We start from the raw sequence: 18697 nt of genomic DNA on the forward strand, positions 1-18697 counted from the left end.
CTTCTCCACACTTACATATTAAACATGATCCCCAAAGTCAGGGGACAAATAGTTTGTCTTTTATTTTTCTCATCCTAAGTGTCTTTCTTTTTCAAATATTTTGGCCAGGCGCGGTGGCTCAAGCCTGTAATCCCAGCACTTTGGGAGGCCGAGACGGGCGGATGACGAGGTCAGGAGATCAAGACCATCCTGGCTAACACGGTGAAACTCTGTCCCTACTAAAAAATACAAAAAACTAGCCGGGCGAGGTGGCGGGCGCCTGTAGTCCCAGCTACTCCGGAGGCTGAGGCAGGAGAATGACGTAAACCCGGGAGGCGGAGCTTGCAGTGAGCTGAGATCCGGCCACTGCACTCCAGCCCGGGTGACAGAGCGAGACTCAGTCTCAAAAAAAAAAAAAAAAAATTTTCCCCATAAAACCACTGGTGTCTTCCCTGTTTTCCCTCATTAGGTCCTGTCTCCTTCACTTTCGTTTTTTTGAGATGGAGTCTCGCTCTGTTGCCCCAGCTGGAGTGTAGTGGTGCTGTCTCGGCTCACTGAAACCTCTGTCTCCCAGATTCAAGCAATTCTTCTGCCTCAGCTTCCCGAATAGCTGGGACTACAGGGACATGCCACCATGCCCTTCTAAGTTTTGTATTTTTAGAAGAGACGAGGTTTCACCATGTAGGCCAGGCTGGTCTCGAACTCCTGACCTCAAGTGATCCACCCACCTCGGCCTCCCAAAGTGCAGGGATTACAGGTGTGAGCCACCGCGCCTGGCCCTTCAACTTCTATTATAAAAAAGCTTGAAGAATTATTCTATTACTGGTTTAGCTTAATTTTATTACTTTCTAAAAAGTTGGTAAACAATAACGTCTATTATTATACAGCAAACAATGAATATATAAAGTCTTATGGCCGGGTGCAGTGGCTTATGCCTGTAATCCCAGCACTTTGGGAGGCCAAGGTGGGCGGATAATTGGAGGTCAGGAGTTTGAGTCCAGCCCGAACAACATAACAGGACCCCATCTCTAAACAACAACAAGAAAAATCCTTTAGGTCTGAGATAAAACATCAGTCTCATATACTCTTTGGAACAGAGGGGATTAATTTTAAGAATGATAACCAATACCATAGAACATTACTATTAAAAACACAGTATTCTTTTTTTTTTTTTTTTTTTTTTTTTTTGAGACGGAGTCTCGCTCTGTTGCCCGGGCTGGAGTGCAGTGGCCGGATCTCAGCTCACTGCAAGCTCCGTCTCCTGGGTTCACGCCATTCTCCTGCCTCAGCCTCCCGAGCAGCTGGGACTAGAGGCGCCCGCCACCTCGCCCGGCTAGTCTTTTGTATTTTTTTAGTAGAGACGGGGTTTCACTGTGTTAGCCAGGATGTTCTCGATCTCCTGACCTTGTCATCTGCCCGTCTCGGCATCCCAAAGTGCTGGGATTACAGGCATGAGCCACCACGCCCGGTCAAAACACAGTAATTCTTAATATGCTAAGTCCCAACTATAGTTCAGCAACTGAAATATTTTTAAAATTCCAAGGGGAGGGTGGGAGGAGGGAGAGGAGCAGAAAAGATAACTATTGGGTACTGGACTTAATAGCTGGGTGATGAGCCGGGTGCTGTGGCTCACGCTTGTAATCCCAGCACTTTGGAAGGCTGAGGCAGGTGGATCACCTGAGGTCAGGAGTTCAAGACCAGCCTGGGGAAACCCTGTCTCTACTAAAAATACAAAAAAAATTAGCCAGGCGTGGTGGCGCGCACCTGTAATCCCAGCTACTCGGGTGGTTGAGGGGCTGAAGTAGGAGAATCTCTTAAACCTGGGAGGCATAGGTTGCACTGAGCTGAGATTGCTCCACTGCACTCCAGCCTGGGTGACAGAGTGAGACTCCATATGAAAAAAAACCAAACCAAACAAACAAACAAAAAACCTGGGTGATTAAATAATATGTACAATAAACCCCTGTAACATGTGTTTACCTATGTGACAAACCTTCACATGGACTCCCAAACTAAAAGTTAAAAAAAAAATCCGGCCAGGCACGGTGGCTCACACCTGTAATCCCAGCATTTTGGGAGACTGAGGTGGGTGGATTACAAGGTCAGGAGATCAGACCATCCTGGACAACATGGTGAAACCCTGTCTCTATTAAAAATACAAAAAATTAGCTGGGCATGGTGGCGCACGCCTGTAGTCCCAGCTACTCGGGAGGCTGAGGCAGGAGAATCGCTTGAACCTGGAAAGTGGAGGTTGTGGTGAGCCGAGATGGTGCCACTGCACTCCAGCCTGGTGATAGAGTGAGACTCTGTCTCAAAAAAAAAAACCAAACCAAAACAAAATAATCCAAACATGATAAAATGAAGATGTATCTCATTGCCTATTTTTCACTTGCCTTCTTTAGCATTTATCCATCTGCAATATACATATACTATATATAATATATATACTATATATAATATGTATTCTATATATTATATATACTATATATAATATGTATTCTATATATTATATATACACAATAGATATGATAGATGATATATATTATATGTGTATATATAATATATATGTGTGTGTGTATATATATATATATATTTTTGAGACAGAGTCTCAGTCTGTTGCCCAGGCTGGAGTGCAGTGACACAATCTCGACTCACCACAACCTCTGCCTCCCGGTTCAAGTGATTCTCCTGCCTCAGCCTACTGAGTAGTTGGGATTACAGGAATGTGCCACCACGCCTGGCTAATTTTGTATTTTTAGTAGAGACAGGGGTTCTCCATGTTGGTAAGGCTGGTCTCGAACTCCTGACCTCAGGTGATCCACCTACTTTGGCCTCCCAAAGTGCTGGGATTACAGGCGTGAGCCACCGCACCCAGCCTGCAAAATATTTTTTACCCAGATGTAATCATAGTGTGCAAGTTGTATCATTTTCCCCCTTAACAATATGTCCATAACATTTCTCCATATGCTGTAGGGTATTTGTAATTTCAAATTATTTAATGATTTTTTTTTTTTTTTTTTTTTAAGAGACAGGGTGTTGCTATGTTGCCCAGGTTGGAGTGCAGCGGCCATTCATTGGTGTGATCGTACTACTAATCAACACGGAGTAATTACTATTTCTGTTCGACATATCCATGGAGTTCCTAGCCAGATAAATTAGGCAGGAAAGAGGGAAAGAAGAAAAGAAAAGAAAAAGAAAGAAAGAAGGGAGGCAGGGAGGGAGTGAGGGAGAGGCAGGAAGGGAGGGAGAGGGACAGAGAGAGAGAAAGAGAAAGAAGGAAATAAAGAGAAAAAGAAGAAGAAAAAAGCATTCAAATTGGAAGGGAAGAAGTAAAGCTATCTCTGCAGATCACATGATCTTATATGTAAAAAACTCTAAAGATCCACCAAAAAAAAATTTAGAACTAATAAATTCAGCCAAGTTGCAGGCTACAAAAGCAACACTCAAAAATCACCTGCATTTCTACATCCTAACAATGAACACTCTAAAAAGGAAATTAAGAAAGCGACCAGGCAATGTGGCTCAATGCCTGTAGTCCCAGCACTTTGGGAGGTCGACGTGGGCAGATCACTTGAGGCCAGGAGTTCAAGACCCTGGCATTCAAGACCCAGGAGTTCAAGCCCATAGTGAAACCCTGTCTCCACTAAAAATACAAAAATTAGCCAGGGTGGTGGCACGCACCTGTAGTCTCAGGTTCTCAGGAGGCTGGGGCATGAGAATTGATTGAACCTGGGAGGTAGAGGTTGCAGTGAGCTGAGATTATGTCATAGCACTCCAGCCTGGGTGACAGAGCAAGACTGTCTCAAAAACAAAAAGCAAGCAATTCCATTTATAATATCATCAAAAAGAATAAAATAGGCTGGGTGTGATGGTTCATGCCTATAATCCCAGTACTTTGAGAGGCCAAGGCGGGAGGATCACTTGAGCCCAGGAGTTCGAGACCAGTCTAGGCAACATAGTGAGACCCTATCTCTATTTTCAAATACGAAAAAAAGAAAATTTTTTTCAAGATAAGGTCTGGCTCTATCGCCCAGGCTGGAATACAGTGGCGTGATCCTGACTCACTGCAACCTCCACTGCCTGGGCTTAAGCCATTCCCTCCCACCTCAGCCTCCTGAGTAGCTGGGACTACAGGCACCACCACCACGCCTGGTTAATTTTTTTTTTTTTAAGAGACAAAGTTTCGCCACCAGGTCTGGTTAATTATTATTTATTTATTTATCTATTTATTTATTTATTTATTTTTGTAGAGACAAGGTTTTGCCATGTTACCCAGGCTGGGTGCAGTAGTTTGCATTTCCCTTGAGGCCAGGAGGTGGAGAACAGCCTGGCCTGTGAACATAGTGAGAATCCTGTCTATTAAAAGAGAAAAAAGGCTGGGTGGCGCATTCCTGTAGTCCCAGCTACTCAGGAGGCTGAGGTAGGAGGATTGCTTAAGCCCAGGAGTTCAAGGCTGCAATGTGCTATGGTCACATCTGTGAATAGCCACTGAACTTCGGCCTGGGTGACAGAGCAAGACCCCATCTCTAAAATAAGTAAATAAATATGTTTCCTTAATGTAGTAGCCAAAAAAGAAAATCATTTTAATTTGCAATTTTTGATTACTAGTGAGACTGTAATTACTTTTGATTACTAGAAGATTTTCAAGCATTTGTATTTCCTTTGTGTGTGTGAACCATCTGTTCATACTATAAAGTATATAAATCCGTTCATACTATAAACCTATACATGTGTGGCAGGCATTAATTTTCCCCATTGATTTGTATGAATCCTTTATATATTATGGTATTTCTCCTTTATCTATCAGTATTTATTCCAAATTTTCCAATTGGTGTTTCTTTTTTAATTCTGTGTCCATTCAACAAATATTTATCCAATGTTTACTACGCTCTTGGTTGTATGGTAGGAATTCTATGATGTTCTTTACATATAGAATTACGCACTTTTTAGTTCTTCCATCGTTTAGTTTTGAAAAACTGCACTTATGGGCCGGGCACAGTGGCTCACGCCTGTAATCCCATAACTCTGGGAGGCCAAGGTGGGGAGATCGCCTGAGATCAAGAGTTTGAGACCAGCCTGGCCAACATGGTGAAACCCTGTCTCTACTAAAAATACAAAAATTAGCCAGGCGTGGTGGCGTGCACCTGTAATCCCAGCTACTAGGGAGGCTGAGGCAGGAAATCGCTTGAACCCAGGAGGTGGAGGTTGCAGTGAGCCGAGATTGCACTGCTGCACTCCAGCCTGGGCAACAGAGACTCAGAAAAAAAAAAAAAAAAAAAAGGAAAAACTGCACTTAAAGATCAGAACAAAAAAAGCACATGATATCCCATATCAGTGTCTGTGGGTAAGAGCCAGCCTCTTCTAGCTCTCATGAACTTGCAATCAAATGTTGGGCAGGGATGCAGTCATCTGAATGCTTGATTAGGGCTGAAGGATCAATCAAGTTAGTTCACTCACATGGCTGGCAAGTTGGTGCTGGCTGTTAGTGGAGGCTTTTTCTCCTCTCCACATAGGCCTGTTAATAGAGCTATTCGAGCAGAGTGGTGTGGAGACTGCCTTCCCCCAGAGCAAGCAATCAAAGAGAATGAGAGGGAAAACTGCAATCAGTGCCTTTGTGACCCAGCCTCAGAAGTCACACACATTCAGCTGTATTCTATTGGTAAAACACAGCAGTCCTGATTCAAAGGGCTGATGCAGACCACCAGAAGTGACAATCATTAGGGGTCATCTTAGAGGCTGACTACCAAGGATCCCAAAATCTTTTTTTTTTCTTTTTTTCCTGAGACAAGGTATTGCTATGTTGCCCAGGGTGGAGTGCAGTGGCTAATCAAAGCCTCTAACTCTAGGGTTCAAGCAGTTCTCCTGTCTCTGCCTTCTGAGTAGTTGGGACTACAGGCATACAGCACCCCGCCAGGCTAATCCTAACATCTTGGTTTTCCTGTAATTTACTTTATAAAGCTAGTACTGGGTGTGCACAGTGACCCATGCCTGTAATCCCAATACTTTGGGAGGCTGAAACAGGAGGATCACTTGAGACCAGGAGTTCAAGACCAGCCTAAACAATATAGCAAGACCCTATCTCTATAATAAATAATAAAAAAAAATAGCTCAGTGTGGTGGCATGTGTCTGTAGTCTTAGCTACTCAGGAGGCTAAGATGGGAGGATCACTCTGAGCCCAGGAGTTCGAGACTGTTGTGAGCTATGATCACACCATTGCATTCCAGCCTGGGCAACAGAGCAAGATGCCATCTCAAAAAAAAAAAAAAAAAAAAAGCAAGTACTGAGAATGTTGCAACAACCAATACAATTCTACTTTGTACCATACTATTCTCTTAAACACAGCTGTGTTCTCAAACACATACGTGGACATGGGTGCACTCCAGCATAACAGATTATGTTTGGAGTTCCACAAATTAAAGACCCTTTGGTACAGTGTCAGCTTATTAGGGCACCAGATTCCATCTCAAACTCTGAATTTGAGTAAGCAGAGTTCAAGATTGCAGATTAAGGACCCAAATCTTTATTCTTTATACCTACTTTGTAGTTAGTTAACTGGGAAACACTTCAAGTTTTACCAGAAACCTCTAATTTTCTAGAAACCTTTACCTGTGTTCAAGATCCACTTTAATTAAAAATCTCTTGTAAATTATACTAATTTGGGGAAGGTGATTCAGCTTGTTGAGGGGTAATTAACCAAACAACTGAGGTGGAAGTCTGGGTAGGTGAAAAAGTCATCAAATCTGAGTTAAGAAAGCTTGCAGCTTTCACCTCTCCGTCAAGACTGGCAAAGAGGCACTTTTGTGAAATCTTTGTTTGGGACTCACTTTTACTTCGTCACTTGTCCCATTTTAATTAAAGTTTGCCAACTGAAGGACCTAAGAAAACAATGTAGTTCTGCATTTTGCCAAATTGGTTAATTTCCAGGGTCCCCAAAATTTAGCGGGGAGACTCAGAGGCTAGAATGGGAGAGTAGGAAGCACCAACTTGCTCTAAAAAGAAAATTGGGTAAAAACAGCACCCTTATTCCAGCTCTACAACCAAACCAACGAAGACTTGGGCCGGCTGGCTGCCTAGCCACAGCATTCCCTCTTACTTCCCCACTATCTCCTGACTAGCAAGTCATCTTTGGTCACATATCTTTAATTATGTAGTTTGAGACAGTCTCACTATCACCCAGGCTGGAGTGCAGTGGCGCGATCTCGGCTCACTGCAACCTCCGCCTCTCGGGTTTAAGCGATTCTTCCACCTCAGCACCCCGAGTAGCTGGGACAACAAGCGGGCACCACCACGCCTGGTTAATTTTTGTGTTTTTAGTAGAGATGGGTTTTCACCATGTTAGCCAGGCTGGTCTCGGACTCCTGACCTCAAGTAATCCGCCCACCTCGGCCTCCCGAAGTGCTGGGATTACAGGCATGAGCCACCAAGCCCGACTACATATTCCCTTTACTAATATTCCTGTTGAACTTAATTTTGGTCGTTTCCGGTGCAAGCATGTTAGGGTAAAGGGAACCAATAACTGCCACATTTGATGTATTTTTGTAATCCCCATCTCCAATTTCCATCCGGGCCTGAGTAACCAAAAACACTCTACAGGGGTAGACTGCCTCAACAAACATCAATCTGTAACCACGTCTACATCTACCACGGTATTCTAAAGACTCCGTTGAGGAAAACCTTTAGCTCGGGCAAAGGGAGACACATTAGAAAACACTGTCAGCCGCCGACGAAACAGGCTACACGGAAGAGTTCAACACACAACCGGCCTCGCCCCGATTGCTTCACAGTCCTCAGCCACACCCCTCCCAACCGGAACTACATCCCCCGCGCTCCGCGCCCCCACGCACAGCGTGTCGTAGGCGTCTGAAGCCGCAGGCTCCGGCCCGGCTTCCCGGGACGCACAAGGCAGGCGCTGGGCGTGCGCATGCTCGGCAGGCGGGGTCGCTGGAGTCTCCAGGCGCTGCAATCTGTTGCACTGCCGCCCGCGGGAGCCATCAGATCCGGGTCTTGTGGCTAAGAGTGACGTGGTCACTCGAATCAAAACAGAGGAGGGGGAGGAAGCCGGCAGCCAGGAGCGGCAGCGGCAGCAGCGTCCGGAGCAGCCGCAGCCTTCTGGAAGCTCCAGGCGGTCTTTCTGCCGAGCCTCGGTCCCGGCCCCCATCCTCCCCGCCCCATCGGTTGTTGTCTGGGCGGGTGAGTGTCTCCCCCTCTCCCACCAGCGTTTGCTGGCTCACCCTCCCCTCGCCCCAGTTTTTCCTGGGGGCTCCCCAGGCTCTCGGGGACTGCGGCGGCTGCGGCAGAACGGGGCTGTTTCTCGGGCTTAGTGATTCCCCGGCCGGGCTGGCGATTCTGCACTGGGAGAAGCTCCGCTGCTGCCGAACCCGCGCCCCCGGCAGAGTCTGCAATTGGGCTTTCTCTGCAGGATGTCAGAGTCGGTGCTTGGCAGGAAAGGGCAAGGTAGCCACGGATGGTTTTATTTTTAGGATCAGATTGTCGACACGGGTGGAGACGTATAATGGAGTAAAAAGAGAGTCGTAGCTGGAAGGAAAAACTCACAAATCCCGAAATCCACACTATCTTGTTTACCGTCTCCCTTAGCCCTTTCTGGGTACGGTGAAGTCACTAGGATGCATCCTTTGTTGTGATAAGTGAGACAAGAAAGCTGCCACCCTGAGAGCGAGAGCTTTTTAGCTCCTATTGTGTCGCGAATTTAAAGGATCCCCTTTTTCTGTTTGTTCAGTAGGTGGAACCAAGGCTGACAGTGAAGAGGTAGCAGCACCTTTTACTGGAACTAATAGTGTGTGATAAACTGATTACCAGCTGTACCCGAAGTCCCGTGTTGCTGTTTAAAGGCAGACTTCACCAAAGTGGCTGTTTATATGTGCCAGGATTTTAGCAGAGACGGTTTGTTAGCTGTAGAGAGTCGGTAGGATGTTTTCAGTTACCCCAGTTGGCAAAACCGAGGCTGTGGCCTTAATAGAATGTCTTACTTTTGCATCGAGAGAGTTGGTTGAGCTTCACACACGTAATAGCTCCAATTGCAGAAGAGTCCTTCCAGTTCTTGTGTGTTATTGTCAGAAACAGTTAGCAGCTGTACACATAACTTGGAAAGCGTAAGACCTTCCAGGTGTTGGAGTCTTGCGACGCTTAGGAGGCATTCTCGCCGCCCGGCGCTGTGGAGGTTGCAGGAGGCTTTGCATTCCCTTCCACTTAGGGTGGCTGGCCGCGCAGATTCCTTTAGTGTAGCCTGCTCCGAACTTGCCGCTCTCCGCGGCCCTCCACAGCACTGCGACCAGAAAACCAAACCTTTTTGTCCTAACTTTTTTTTCCTCTTTTTTCCAACATGGTTTTTAAAAAGAACACCGCTTCACCCCCGCCCCCGAGAACTCATTAATTGAGGTGTTTGTGTGGTTAACGGCAAGAAAGAACAACACTACGCGATAGTTAATTGCTCCGTATCAAACCAGTAAGAGTTACGAGTTTAGATTATTTCCTTGAAGGGTATGTCCTTGTGGTATAACATGAACCTCTTAACCAATCTTTTCTTCAGTGTTTGCCATTGAGATCTTTTTTTCTTACTACTGCAGTTGGAATCCTTCTGATTTAGAAGAAGGAAAAATTTCTTGAAGTTCTTTTTCAGCTTTTTACCTTTTATGCTAGCCTATAACTAATATTTTTGGTTATACGAAATACTTTGTGTAATAGAGAAAATGTTGATAAAAGCAGATGGGAAAAAAAATCAATAATCCTGCCACCCAAAGATCACCAAAATGTTAGTTTATACCCTTCTAAACTACTTTTTTGCATTTATATATTTTATACAAATGTGGTATCATACCACATATGCTTTTCAGTACGTAACCTGCTTTTTCACATTCTAATACTTCTTTTTTGAGTAATAATTTAAAGTTTTCAGACATGGACTTCGGACCTTAAATTTTAGGGAGTATTCACTGTACAGTAGTGCCCGCTTATCCATGGTTTCACTTTCAGGGGTTTCCCGAGTTTCAGTTTCTGTGGTCAACCACAGTTCGAAAATACGATCATATTTTCAGAGACCACATTCACATTACTTTTATTATAGTATATTGTTATAACTGTTTTATTTTATTATTAACTATTGTCAATCTCTTACTGTGCCTAATTTATAAATTTTATCATAGATGTGTATAGGAAAAAAACAGTCCATATATAGGGTTCATTATATGGGCTTTAGGCATCCACGGGGGGGTTGTTTTATAATTTTTTAATTTTAAAATTTAATAGAGATGAGATCTCACTGTGTTGTCCAGGCTGGTCTCAAACTCCTGATCTCAAGTGATCTTCCGGCCTCAGCCTCCCAAAATGCCAGGATTACAGGCATGCTGAGCCACCAGGTCCAGCCCACTGGGGTTTCTTTGAATGTATCCCTTGTGGATAATGGAGGACTTCTATGTTTGGCAAACCATAATTATTAAAAGCATGGTTTTAAAAGGTTTCCTGACAAATCTCTATGATAATGTACGATTTAAGAAATTAATATGCATTGTGTGGCAAAGTAAGGCCTCACTTGTTTGGTTCTTGGGAAAGAAAGCACAGCCTGAGGATAATATGAAAGTTTAAGTAGTTTTTGCTAACTCAGTGGTTTGATTTGGGTAAAGATTTAGTTCTATTCCGTAGTTACACCCTGTTCCAAATGTTGATCAGATGTTCAGGATCCAGGCAGTAAGGTCCTGGAAGATTTTAACTTTACACATCACACATTTTGTTTTTTGGGGGGGAGATGGAGTCTTGCTCTATTGTACAGGCTGGAGTGCAGTGGTGGATCTCAGCTCACTGCAACCTCTGCCTCCTGGGTTCAAGCAATTCTCCAACCTCAGCCTCCTGAGTAGCTGGGACTACAGGTGCACACCATCACGCCCGACTAATTTTTGTATTTTTAGTAGAGACGGGGTTTTACCATGTTGGCCAGGCTGGTGTCAAACTCCTGACCTGAAATGATCTGCCCACCTCGGCCTCCCACAGTGTTGGGATTACAGGCATGAGCCACTTCGCCTGGCCCACATCACACTTAATATACATTGAGTTACCAGTTGGCACCAAAAGAGCCTGCTAGGGAAGGAAATGTCCTCTTCATCTCAACTTCGAAGGATAAGTACATGCCATGAACCATCCTAAATCTGCTAATAACTTATTTTGAGTTTGAGCCTCATAAACTTACCTGAAATCTTTAAATCTCTATTTTCATTTTGCAGTGCTTGGATGAGTAGTCCTAGATGTTTACTACTCATTATACAACCTAGTTTCTTTTTCTTTGATTTGGCTTATAGTGTTCAATATGTATTCTAGGTTTGTCCACTTCTTCCCATCCCTACTGCCATCAGCTTTGCCAGGTTATCGTCGTCTCTTACCTGATCTATTGCAGGAACTCCTGGTCTCCCTGCTTCCACTTTGGCTTTTTATTGTGCATTTCCCTTACCAGCCTAAGAGATCCTTTAAAATGTAAATTACCTTGACACCCCCTTGTTGAAAGTTTTCCGTCCATATTCAGAATAAAATCTAAACTCTACCAAGGCTTGCCAGGCGCTACAAGTTTCGGCACTGCCTTCCTCTCTTACCTTACCTTGTTTCCTTCTACTTAGTTCAGTACCCTGGAGCCTGGCCACGTGAGTTTCTTCCTGTATATCAATCCCACTTGCATTTCTGTCCCTGGAAGTTGCCAAGCCGGTTCTTGCTTCAGGGCCTTTGCGTTTGCTGCACCCTGGGGCTTCAGTACTCTTCTCCCAGATCTTGCTGTGGTTGATACCATTGTGTTATTCAGGTGTTAGGTCAGATGTTGCCTCTTCAAGGAGACTGACCAATCTCTCCCTTGTATTTTATTTTCTTCACAGCATTTATCAATATATGGAATTTTTAAAAAATGTTCTGTCTCCTATCCTGGAAATTAAGCTCTGTGAATATGAGACCTTGTCTGTCCTTTTCACTGCATAGTAGGTACTCAGTGAATGTTGGTTGAATAAATGAACTTAGTGAAATGTCTGTATTCCTCTTGAACATACTGTCTATCGTAGGCCGTTTTTTTGTTTTTTTTTTTGTTTTTTTTTTCCCCATGAAAAAACTCTAATTTTCAGCCTTTTTTTATAGGGTAGTGCTGTATTCTCTTTGGTGTTTGGGTCAGAGTACACTTATATTCTACTTTAGACCTGTGGAATTAATTTCTGGGAGAAATGGGTCTTTAGAATCTGTATTTTCAATAAATCATCAGGTGATTTTAATGCATATCAAGCTTTGAGAATCTCTCAATGTTTTAGTGGCTTTTCTTTGGAAGATTGATTCTTTATAGTAGTAATGATAGCTACCATTTTTTTGGAACACTGCTTTATATGTCAAATGTTATGCTAAAAATTACTATTACATGTTTTCATATAACTGCAAAGCAACTCAGATATGTAGGTATCATACAAATGAAGACAATGAGACACAGTAAGTGGCGGAAACTTGAATTTGAAACCCAAGTCTTTTTAATCACTGTACCCTACTGCTTCAGAACTACAGAGTTTAGACTTGTGTTCAGTACATTAAGAGAGGCCGTGTTTTTGTTCAGGACACGGTAGTGTTTTCTGTTCCTTTTCCAATCCTGTCCTTAATGAAGTCCATTGTTTTGTTGGTCTTTTTGCCTGAAGTTGCACGAACAGGAGATGACCTTAAAACACATTCTGTGGCATGGCGCGGTGGCTCATGCCTGTAATCCCAGCACTTTGGGAGGCCAAGGCGGGTGGATCACGAGGTCAAGAGATTGAGATCATCCTGGTCAACATGGTGAAACCCCTTCTCTACTAAAAATACAAAAATTAGCTGGGCGTGGTCATGCACGCCTGTAATCCCAGCTACTCGGGAGGCTGAGGCAGGAGAATCACTTGAACTCAGAAGGCGGAGGTTGCAGTGAGCCATTGCACCACTGCACTCCAGTCTTGTAACAGAGCAAGACTCCGTCTCAAAAAAATAAAGAAACAAAAAACATTCTGCAAAGACTCCTAGGTCTTGCATTGTTGTATTGAGTGCTGAGAGCCCACCAGGCTTCAAGTAATTTTGGAGCATTTTCTTCTTGTGTATTACCTGCTCATTCCCCACACACAAAACATATTACTTTGTGTTGATCAAATCATCAGAATTCTTCCTACATTTTCTTCTTTGATTTGTGTTTTACTATTGAATTGAGTGGCGCGACCATGGCTCACTGTAGCCTCAACCTTCTGGGCTTATGCGATTCTCCTGCCTCAGCTTCCTGAGTAGGTAGGACCACAGGCGCATACTACCACACTAATTTTTGTTTGTTTGTTTTTTGTGGAGACAGGCTTAGGTTGGTATGGAATTCCTAGGCTCAAATGATCCTTCTGCCTTGACTTCCCAAAGTGCTGGGATTACAGGCGTGAACCACTGCATCCAAAGATATTTTAAATAAACAGATTTACTTGAAGTTTTCCTTTAATATTGGGCATGAATGTGGTTTCCAGTTTTTCACAATTATAAATAATATTATGGTGAACCATGGCTTTAAATAATTAACCTAAAAACTGAATAATTACAGCAGCCAGTCTAATTACAAATGGAAGGTATATTAAAGACTTCATAATGTTTTTCTTTTTTGAGACACAGTCTTACTTTGTTGCCCAGCTGGAGTGCAGTGGAGTGATCTCAGCTCACTGCAACCTCTGCCTTCCGGGTTCAAGCAATTCTCCTGCCTCAGCCTCCTGAGTAGCTGGGATTATAGCCATGCGCCACCATGCCTGGCTAATTTTTGTATATTTAGTAGAGACAGAGTTTCACCATGTTGGCCAGGCTGGTCTTGAACTCCTGACCTTAGGTGATCCACCCGCCTTGGCCTCCCAAAGTGCTGGGATTACAGGTGTGAGCCACTGCTCCCGGCTGAGACTTCTTAAATGATTTTAATCATAATTCAACAGTATATACAGCATATATATATATACTTGCATATGCTTAGAAAGTGTTACATGAAGTTTTTAAACATTTTTATTTGTTTGTTTGTTTTTGGTATTTTTTGAATTCTAAAATCTTCCTGAGACATAAAGATTTGTCTTTTTTTCTTTTCTTTCTTTTTTTTTTTTTTTTTTTTTGAGACGGGAGTCTCACTCTATCACTCAGGTTGAAGTGCAGTGGGGCGATCTCGGCTCATTGCAACCTCTACCTCCCAGGTTCAAGCTACCCTCCCACCTCAGCCTCGCTAGTAGCTGGGACCACGCTTGGCTAATTTTTGTCTTTTTTGTAGAGTTGGGGTTTTGCCATGTTGCCCAGGGTGTTCTCAAACTCCTGAGCTCATGCAGTCCACCTGGCTCGGCCTCCCAAAGTGCTGGGTTACAGGCATGAACCATCGTGCCAGTCAGACATGAAGGTTTTTTTTTTTTTTTTTTTTTTTTTGAGACGGAGTCTCGCTCTTTCGCCAGGCTGGAGTACAGTGGCCCGATCTCAGCTCATTGTGACCTCCGCCTCCCGCGTTCAAGTGATTCTCCTGCCTCAGCCTCCCAAGTAGCTGGGATTACAGGCACGTGCCACCACGCCCAGTTAATTTTTGTATTTTTAGTAGAGACAGGGTTTCACCATGTTGACCAGGATGGTCTTGATCTCTTGACCATGTGATCTGCCCACCTCGGCCTCCCAAAGTGCTGGGATTATAAGCATGAGCCACTGCGCCCAGCCGACATGAAGGTTTTTAACAGAAGCTGTCTCTGAGGAGAGGAAAGTACCTCCTTTTTTCCATTTTTTTTTTAACTTTTGGTATTTAAATTTTAAATTATAAATGTATATTTTATTTTTTAAAAATTAACTCTTTGGGAAAGTATATTTTTCTAAACTAAACCAATTTTTAGGTGTATAGTAGGACTTATATGTATTTGATAACATTTAAGACTTCTGTTCTTTTGTTTTGGAGAAAGTTACTTTCTTATTGCTTATTTTCATATTGAATTTTCATTTCCTTTTTTTTCTTTTAAATTTAGGCCAAAGCACAGATGTGTCTCAGCTTTGTAAAAATACAGAATGGCAGAATGAAGCTGGTTTATGCTTGACTGCACTCATTGACAAGTATTACAAGTGCAGAGCTTTCAAAATTTAATGGTTAATAAAGGTGTTTCAAATCAAATTAGGGATGCAGTAAGCATCTTCCTGGTATATGCACCAGACTTAGAGGTCAATGTTCTGGCTGCTATCATGTTTTATCTTGCAACATAGATTTTTTTCTTTGTTTGCTTGCTTGTTTGTTTTGAGATGGAGTCTCCCTCTGTGGCCCAGGCTGGAGTGCAGTGGCACGATCACGGCTCACTGCAAGCTCCGCCTCCGGGGTTCATGCCATTCTCTTGCCTCAGCCTCCTGAGTAGCTGGGACTACAGGCACCCGCAACCATGCCCGGCTAATTTTTTTGTATTTTTAGTAGAGACGGGGTTTCACCGTGTTAGCCAGGATGGTCTCGATCTCCTGACCTTGTGATCCGCCCGCCTTGGCCTCCCAAAGTGCTGGGATTACAGGTGTGAGCCACTGCGCCCCAAGACAATATAGTTTTTATAAACAAGTTTACTCTTTTTTTTTTTTTTTTCTTTGAGATGGAGTCTCACTCTGTCACCCAGGCTGGAGTGCAGCAGCACGATCTCAGCTCACTGCAACCTCCACTTCCCAGGTTCAAGTGATTCTTGTGCCTCAGCTTCCCAAGTAGTTGGGATTATAGGCACCTGCCACCATGCCCAGCTAATTTTTGTATTTTTAGTAGAGACAGGGCTTCACTCTGTTGGCCAGGCTGGTGTCGAACTCCTGACCTCAAGTGATCTGCCCAGCTCAGCCTCCCAAAGTCCTGGGATTACAGCTACCATGCCCTTGCAAAAACAAGTTTGCTTTTTATACAATACATATTTTGCTGCTTTGTTACTCTTAGGAAAGGTAATGTAGAAGAAACTGACTTGCTTGAAATTTTGAACAGACTTTTAAAATCTGTTTCTTCATTTTATTTGTTAACAATTGCTTGCCCTTCCTTCCTTCCTTCCTTCCTTCCTTCCTTCCTTCCTTCCTTCCTTCCTTCCTTCCTTCCTTCCTTCCTTTCTTTCTTTCTTTCTTTCTTTCTTTCTTTCTTTCTTTCTCTCTCTCTCTCTCTCTTTCTTTCTCTCTGTCTCTCTGTCTCTCTTTCTCTCTGTCTATCTCTTTCTTTCTTTTTTTTTTGACAGGGTTTCACTCTTGTTGCCTATGCTGGAGTGCAATGGCACAGAGCATAGTCTTGGCTCACTGCAACCTCCACCTCCTGGGTTTAAGTGATTCTCCTGCCTCAGCCTCCCAAGTAGCTGGGACTACAGGCATTCGCCACTATGCCCAGCTAATTTTTGTATTTTTAGTAGAGAGAGTGTTTCACCATTTTGGCCAGGCTGGTCTTGAACTCCTGGCCTCAGGTGATTCGCCTGCCTTGGCCTCCCAAAGTGTTGGGATTACAGGCGTGAGCCACCATGCCTGGCCCAAAATTGCTTTCTTTATCATGGTAGTTCTAAGCATTTTTCCCAATATGACTAATGATGTTTATGCACGTCTTTGTGCACGTGTCATCTCAGCTATGATATGGAAGAAAGAGGCTGTGAGTTACATAGTTTGGAGAGCAGTAGCCATACTCTGCTTCTTTCATTTTTATTTTAGTTAGAAATGGGGTCTCTGTCACACAGGCTGGAGTGCAGTGGTGTGATCATAGCTCACGGTAGTCTTGAACTCCTAGGCTCAAGTGATCCTTCTCAGCCTTCCGAGTAACTGGGACTACTATATAAGAAGGCACATGCCAGCATGCCTGGCTAATTTTTAAAGTTTTTCATAGAGACGGTCTCACCACCTTGGTAGGCTAGTCTCAAACTCCTAGGCTCAAGCCATTCTGCCTCAGCCCCTCAGAGTATTGGTTTTACAAGTGTGAGCCACTGCCCTCAGCACTCTGCTTCTTTCTGCTCAGAGAAATCATATAGACAAACATGTGAATGAAATATTAAGGAAAAGTCTTGATTCTGTTGTAATTTATTTAGATAACATGCATCATTAACAAACTAGTACCATTGCTTGTAATATACCTCTCAAGTTTAGAACACACTAGTATTTTGTAATACAGCTGTTAAAAACTGCATTCCGGCCAGGCATGGTGGCTCGTGCCTATATCCCAGCAATTTGGGAGGCTGAGGTGGGGAGATCACTTGAGCCCAGGAGTTCAAGACCTATCTGGGCAACACATCGAGACCCCGTCTCTACAAAAAAGTAAAAAAATTGGGTGAGTGTGATGGCACACACCTGTGGTCTCAGCTACTCCAGAGCCTGAGGTGGGAGGATTGCCTGAGCTGGGGAGGTTGCGACTGCAGGGAGCTGTGATCACACCACTGCACTCCAGCCTAGGCAACAGAGACCCTATCTCAAAACAAAAACCTACTGCTTTCTTAACATTTATAAGTGGGGCCATTGTGGTGGCACACGCCTGTAGTCCTAGCTACTTGGGGGGCTGAGGTGGGAAGATGGCTTTAGCTTAGGTGGTCAAGGATGCAATGAGCCATGATTACGCCACTGCACTACAGCCTGGGCAATAGAGACCCTGTCTCGAAAAAAAGACAAAAAAACAAAAAAATCATTTATAAGTAACTTGTATCCACTATTATGTAGGATCAACATAGTATGGATTTTTTTTTTTTTTTTTTTTTTTTTTAAAGAGACAGAGTCTTGCTCTGTCACCCAGGCTGGAGTGCAGTGGCGCGATCTTGGCTTGCTGCGACCTCTGCTTACCGGGTTCAAGCAATTCTTCTGCCTCAGCCTCCCAAGTAACTGGGATTACAGATGTGCACCACCACGCCCAGCTAATTTTTCTATTTTTAGTAGAGATAGGTTTCCGCCATGTTGCCCAGGCTGGTCTTGAACTCCTGACTTCAGGTGATCCACCCAGCTTGGCCTCCTAAAGTGCTTGGATTACAGGCCTGGCCTGGAATTTTTATATTTGCTGTTAAATTTTTCTGTTTCTGATTTATGAAAAACATTTTCCTAGCTGGGCACAGTGGCTCACGCCTGTAATCCCAGCACTTTGAGAGGTCGAGGCAGGTGGATCATCTGAGGTAAGGAATTCAAGACCAGCCTGCCCAACATGGCAAAACTCTGTCTCTACTAAACATACAAAAACTAGCTGGGTGTGATGATAGGCACCTGTAATCCCAGATACTTGGGAGAATCACTTGGACCCAGGAGGTGGAGGTTGCAGTGAGCTGAGAATGTGCTGCTGCACTCCAGCCTGGGCGACAGAGGGAGACTCCTGCTCAAAAAAAGAAAGAAAAACATTTTCCTGAGTATTTGTTTGTTTGTTTTTTGAGATGGAGTCTCGCCCTGTCACCCAGGCTGGAGTGCAGTAGTGCAATCTCGGCTCTCTTCAACCTCCGCCTCCCGGGTTCAAGCGATTCTCCTGCCTCAGCCACCCGAATTGCTGGGACTACCGGCGTGCGCCACTATGCCCCGCTAATTTTTTTTTTGTATTTTTAGTAGAGACGGGGTTTCACCATGTTGGCCAGGCTGGTCTTGATTTCCTGACCTTGTGATCTGCCTGTCTCAGCCTCCTAAAGTGCTGGGATTACAGGTGTGAGCCATGGCACTCGCCCATATTTTCCTGAGTTTACAATGTTAAAATTTAGAATATGACTAGTAAATATTCCTGGGTATATATATATATATATTTTTTTTTTTTGT

The 18697-nt window shown here is 43.8% G+C and overlaps 1 protein-coding gene across 2 annotated transcripts in view; it reads left to right on the forward strand.

Moving 5' to 3' along the window:
• Nucleotides 1–7898: 7898 nt before the first annotated feature.
• Nucleotides 7899–18697, forward strand: part of SMIM14 (small integral membrane protein 14) — a 78832-nt gene continuing 68033 nt past the window's right edge. Inside the window, exon 1 of one of the 2 annotated variants that reach the window (XM_008017607.3) lies at nucleotides 7899–8170. Coding sequence is in view for 1 of the 2 variants with exons in the window: in XM_008017606.3 (XP_008015797.1) it covers nucleotides 8401–8434 (34 nt within the window). In the remaining variant the exon portion in view is untranslated. Of the gene's footprint in view, nucleotides 8435–18697 lie in introns of both variants that reach the window. The other variant, XM_008017606.3, reaches the window with a different exon arrangement.

The sequence above is a fragment of the Chlorocebus sabaeus genome, chromosome 27, assembly GCF_047675955.1.
Source record: "Chlorocebus sabaeus isolate Y175 chromosome 27, mChlSab1.0.hap1, whole genome shotgun sequence".
Taxonomy (NCBI): domain Eukaryota; kingdom Metazoa; phylum Chordata; class Mammalia; order Primates; family Cercopithecidae; genus Chlorocebus; species Chlorocebus sabaeus.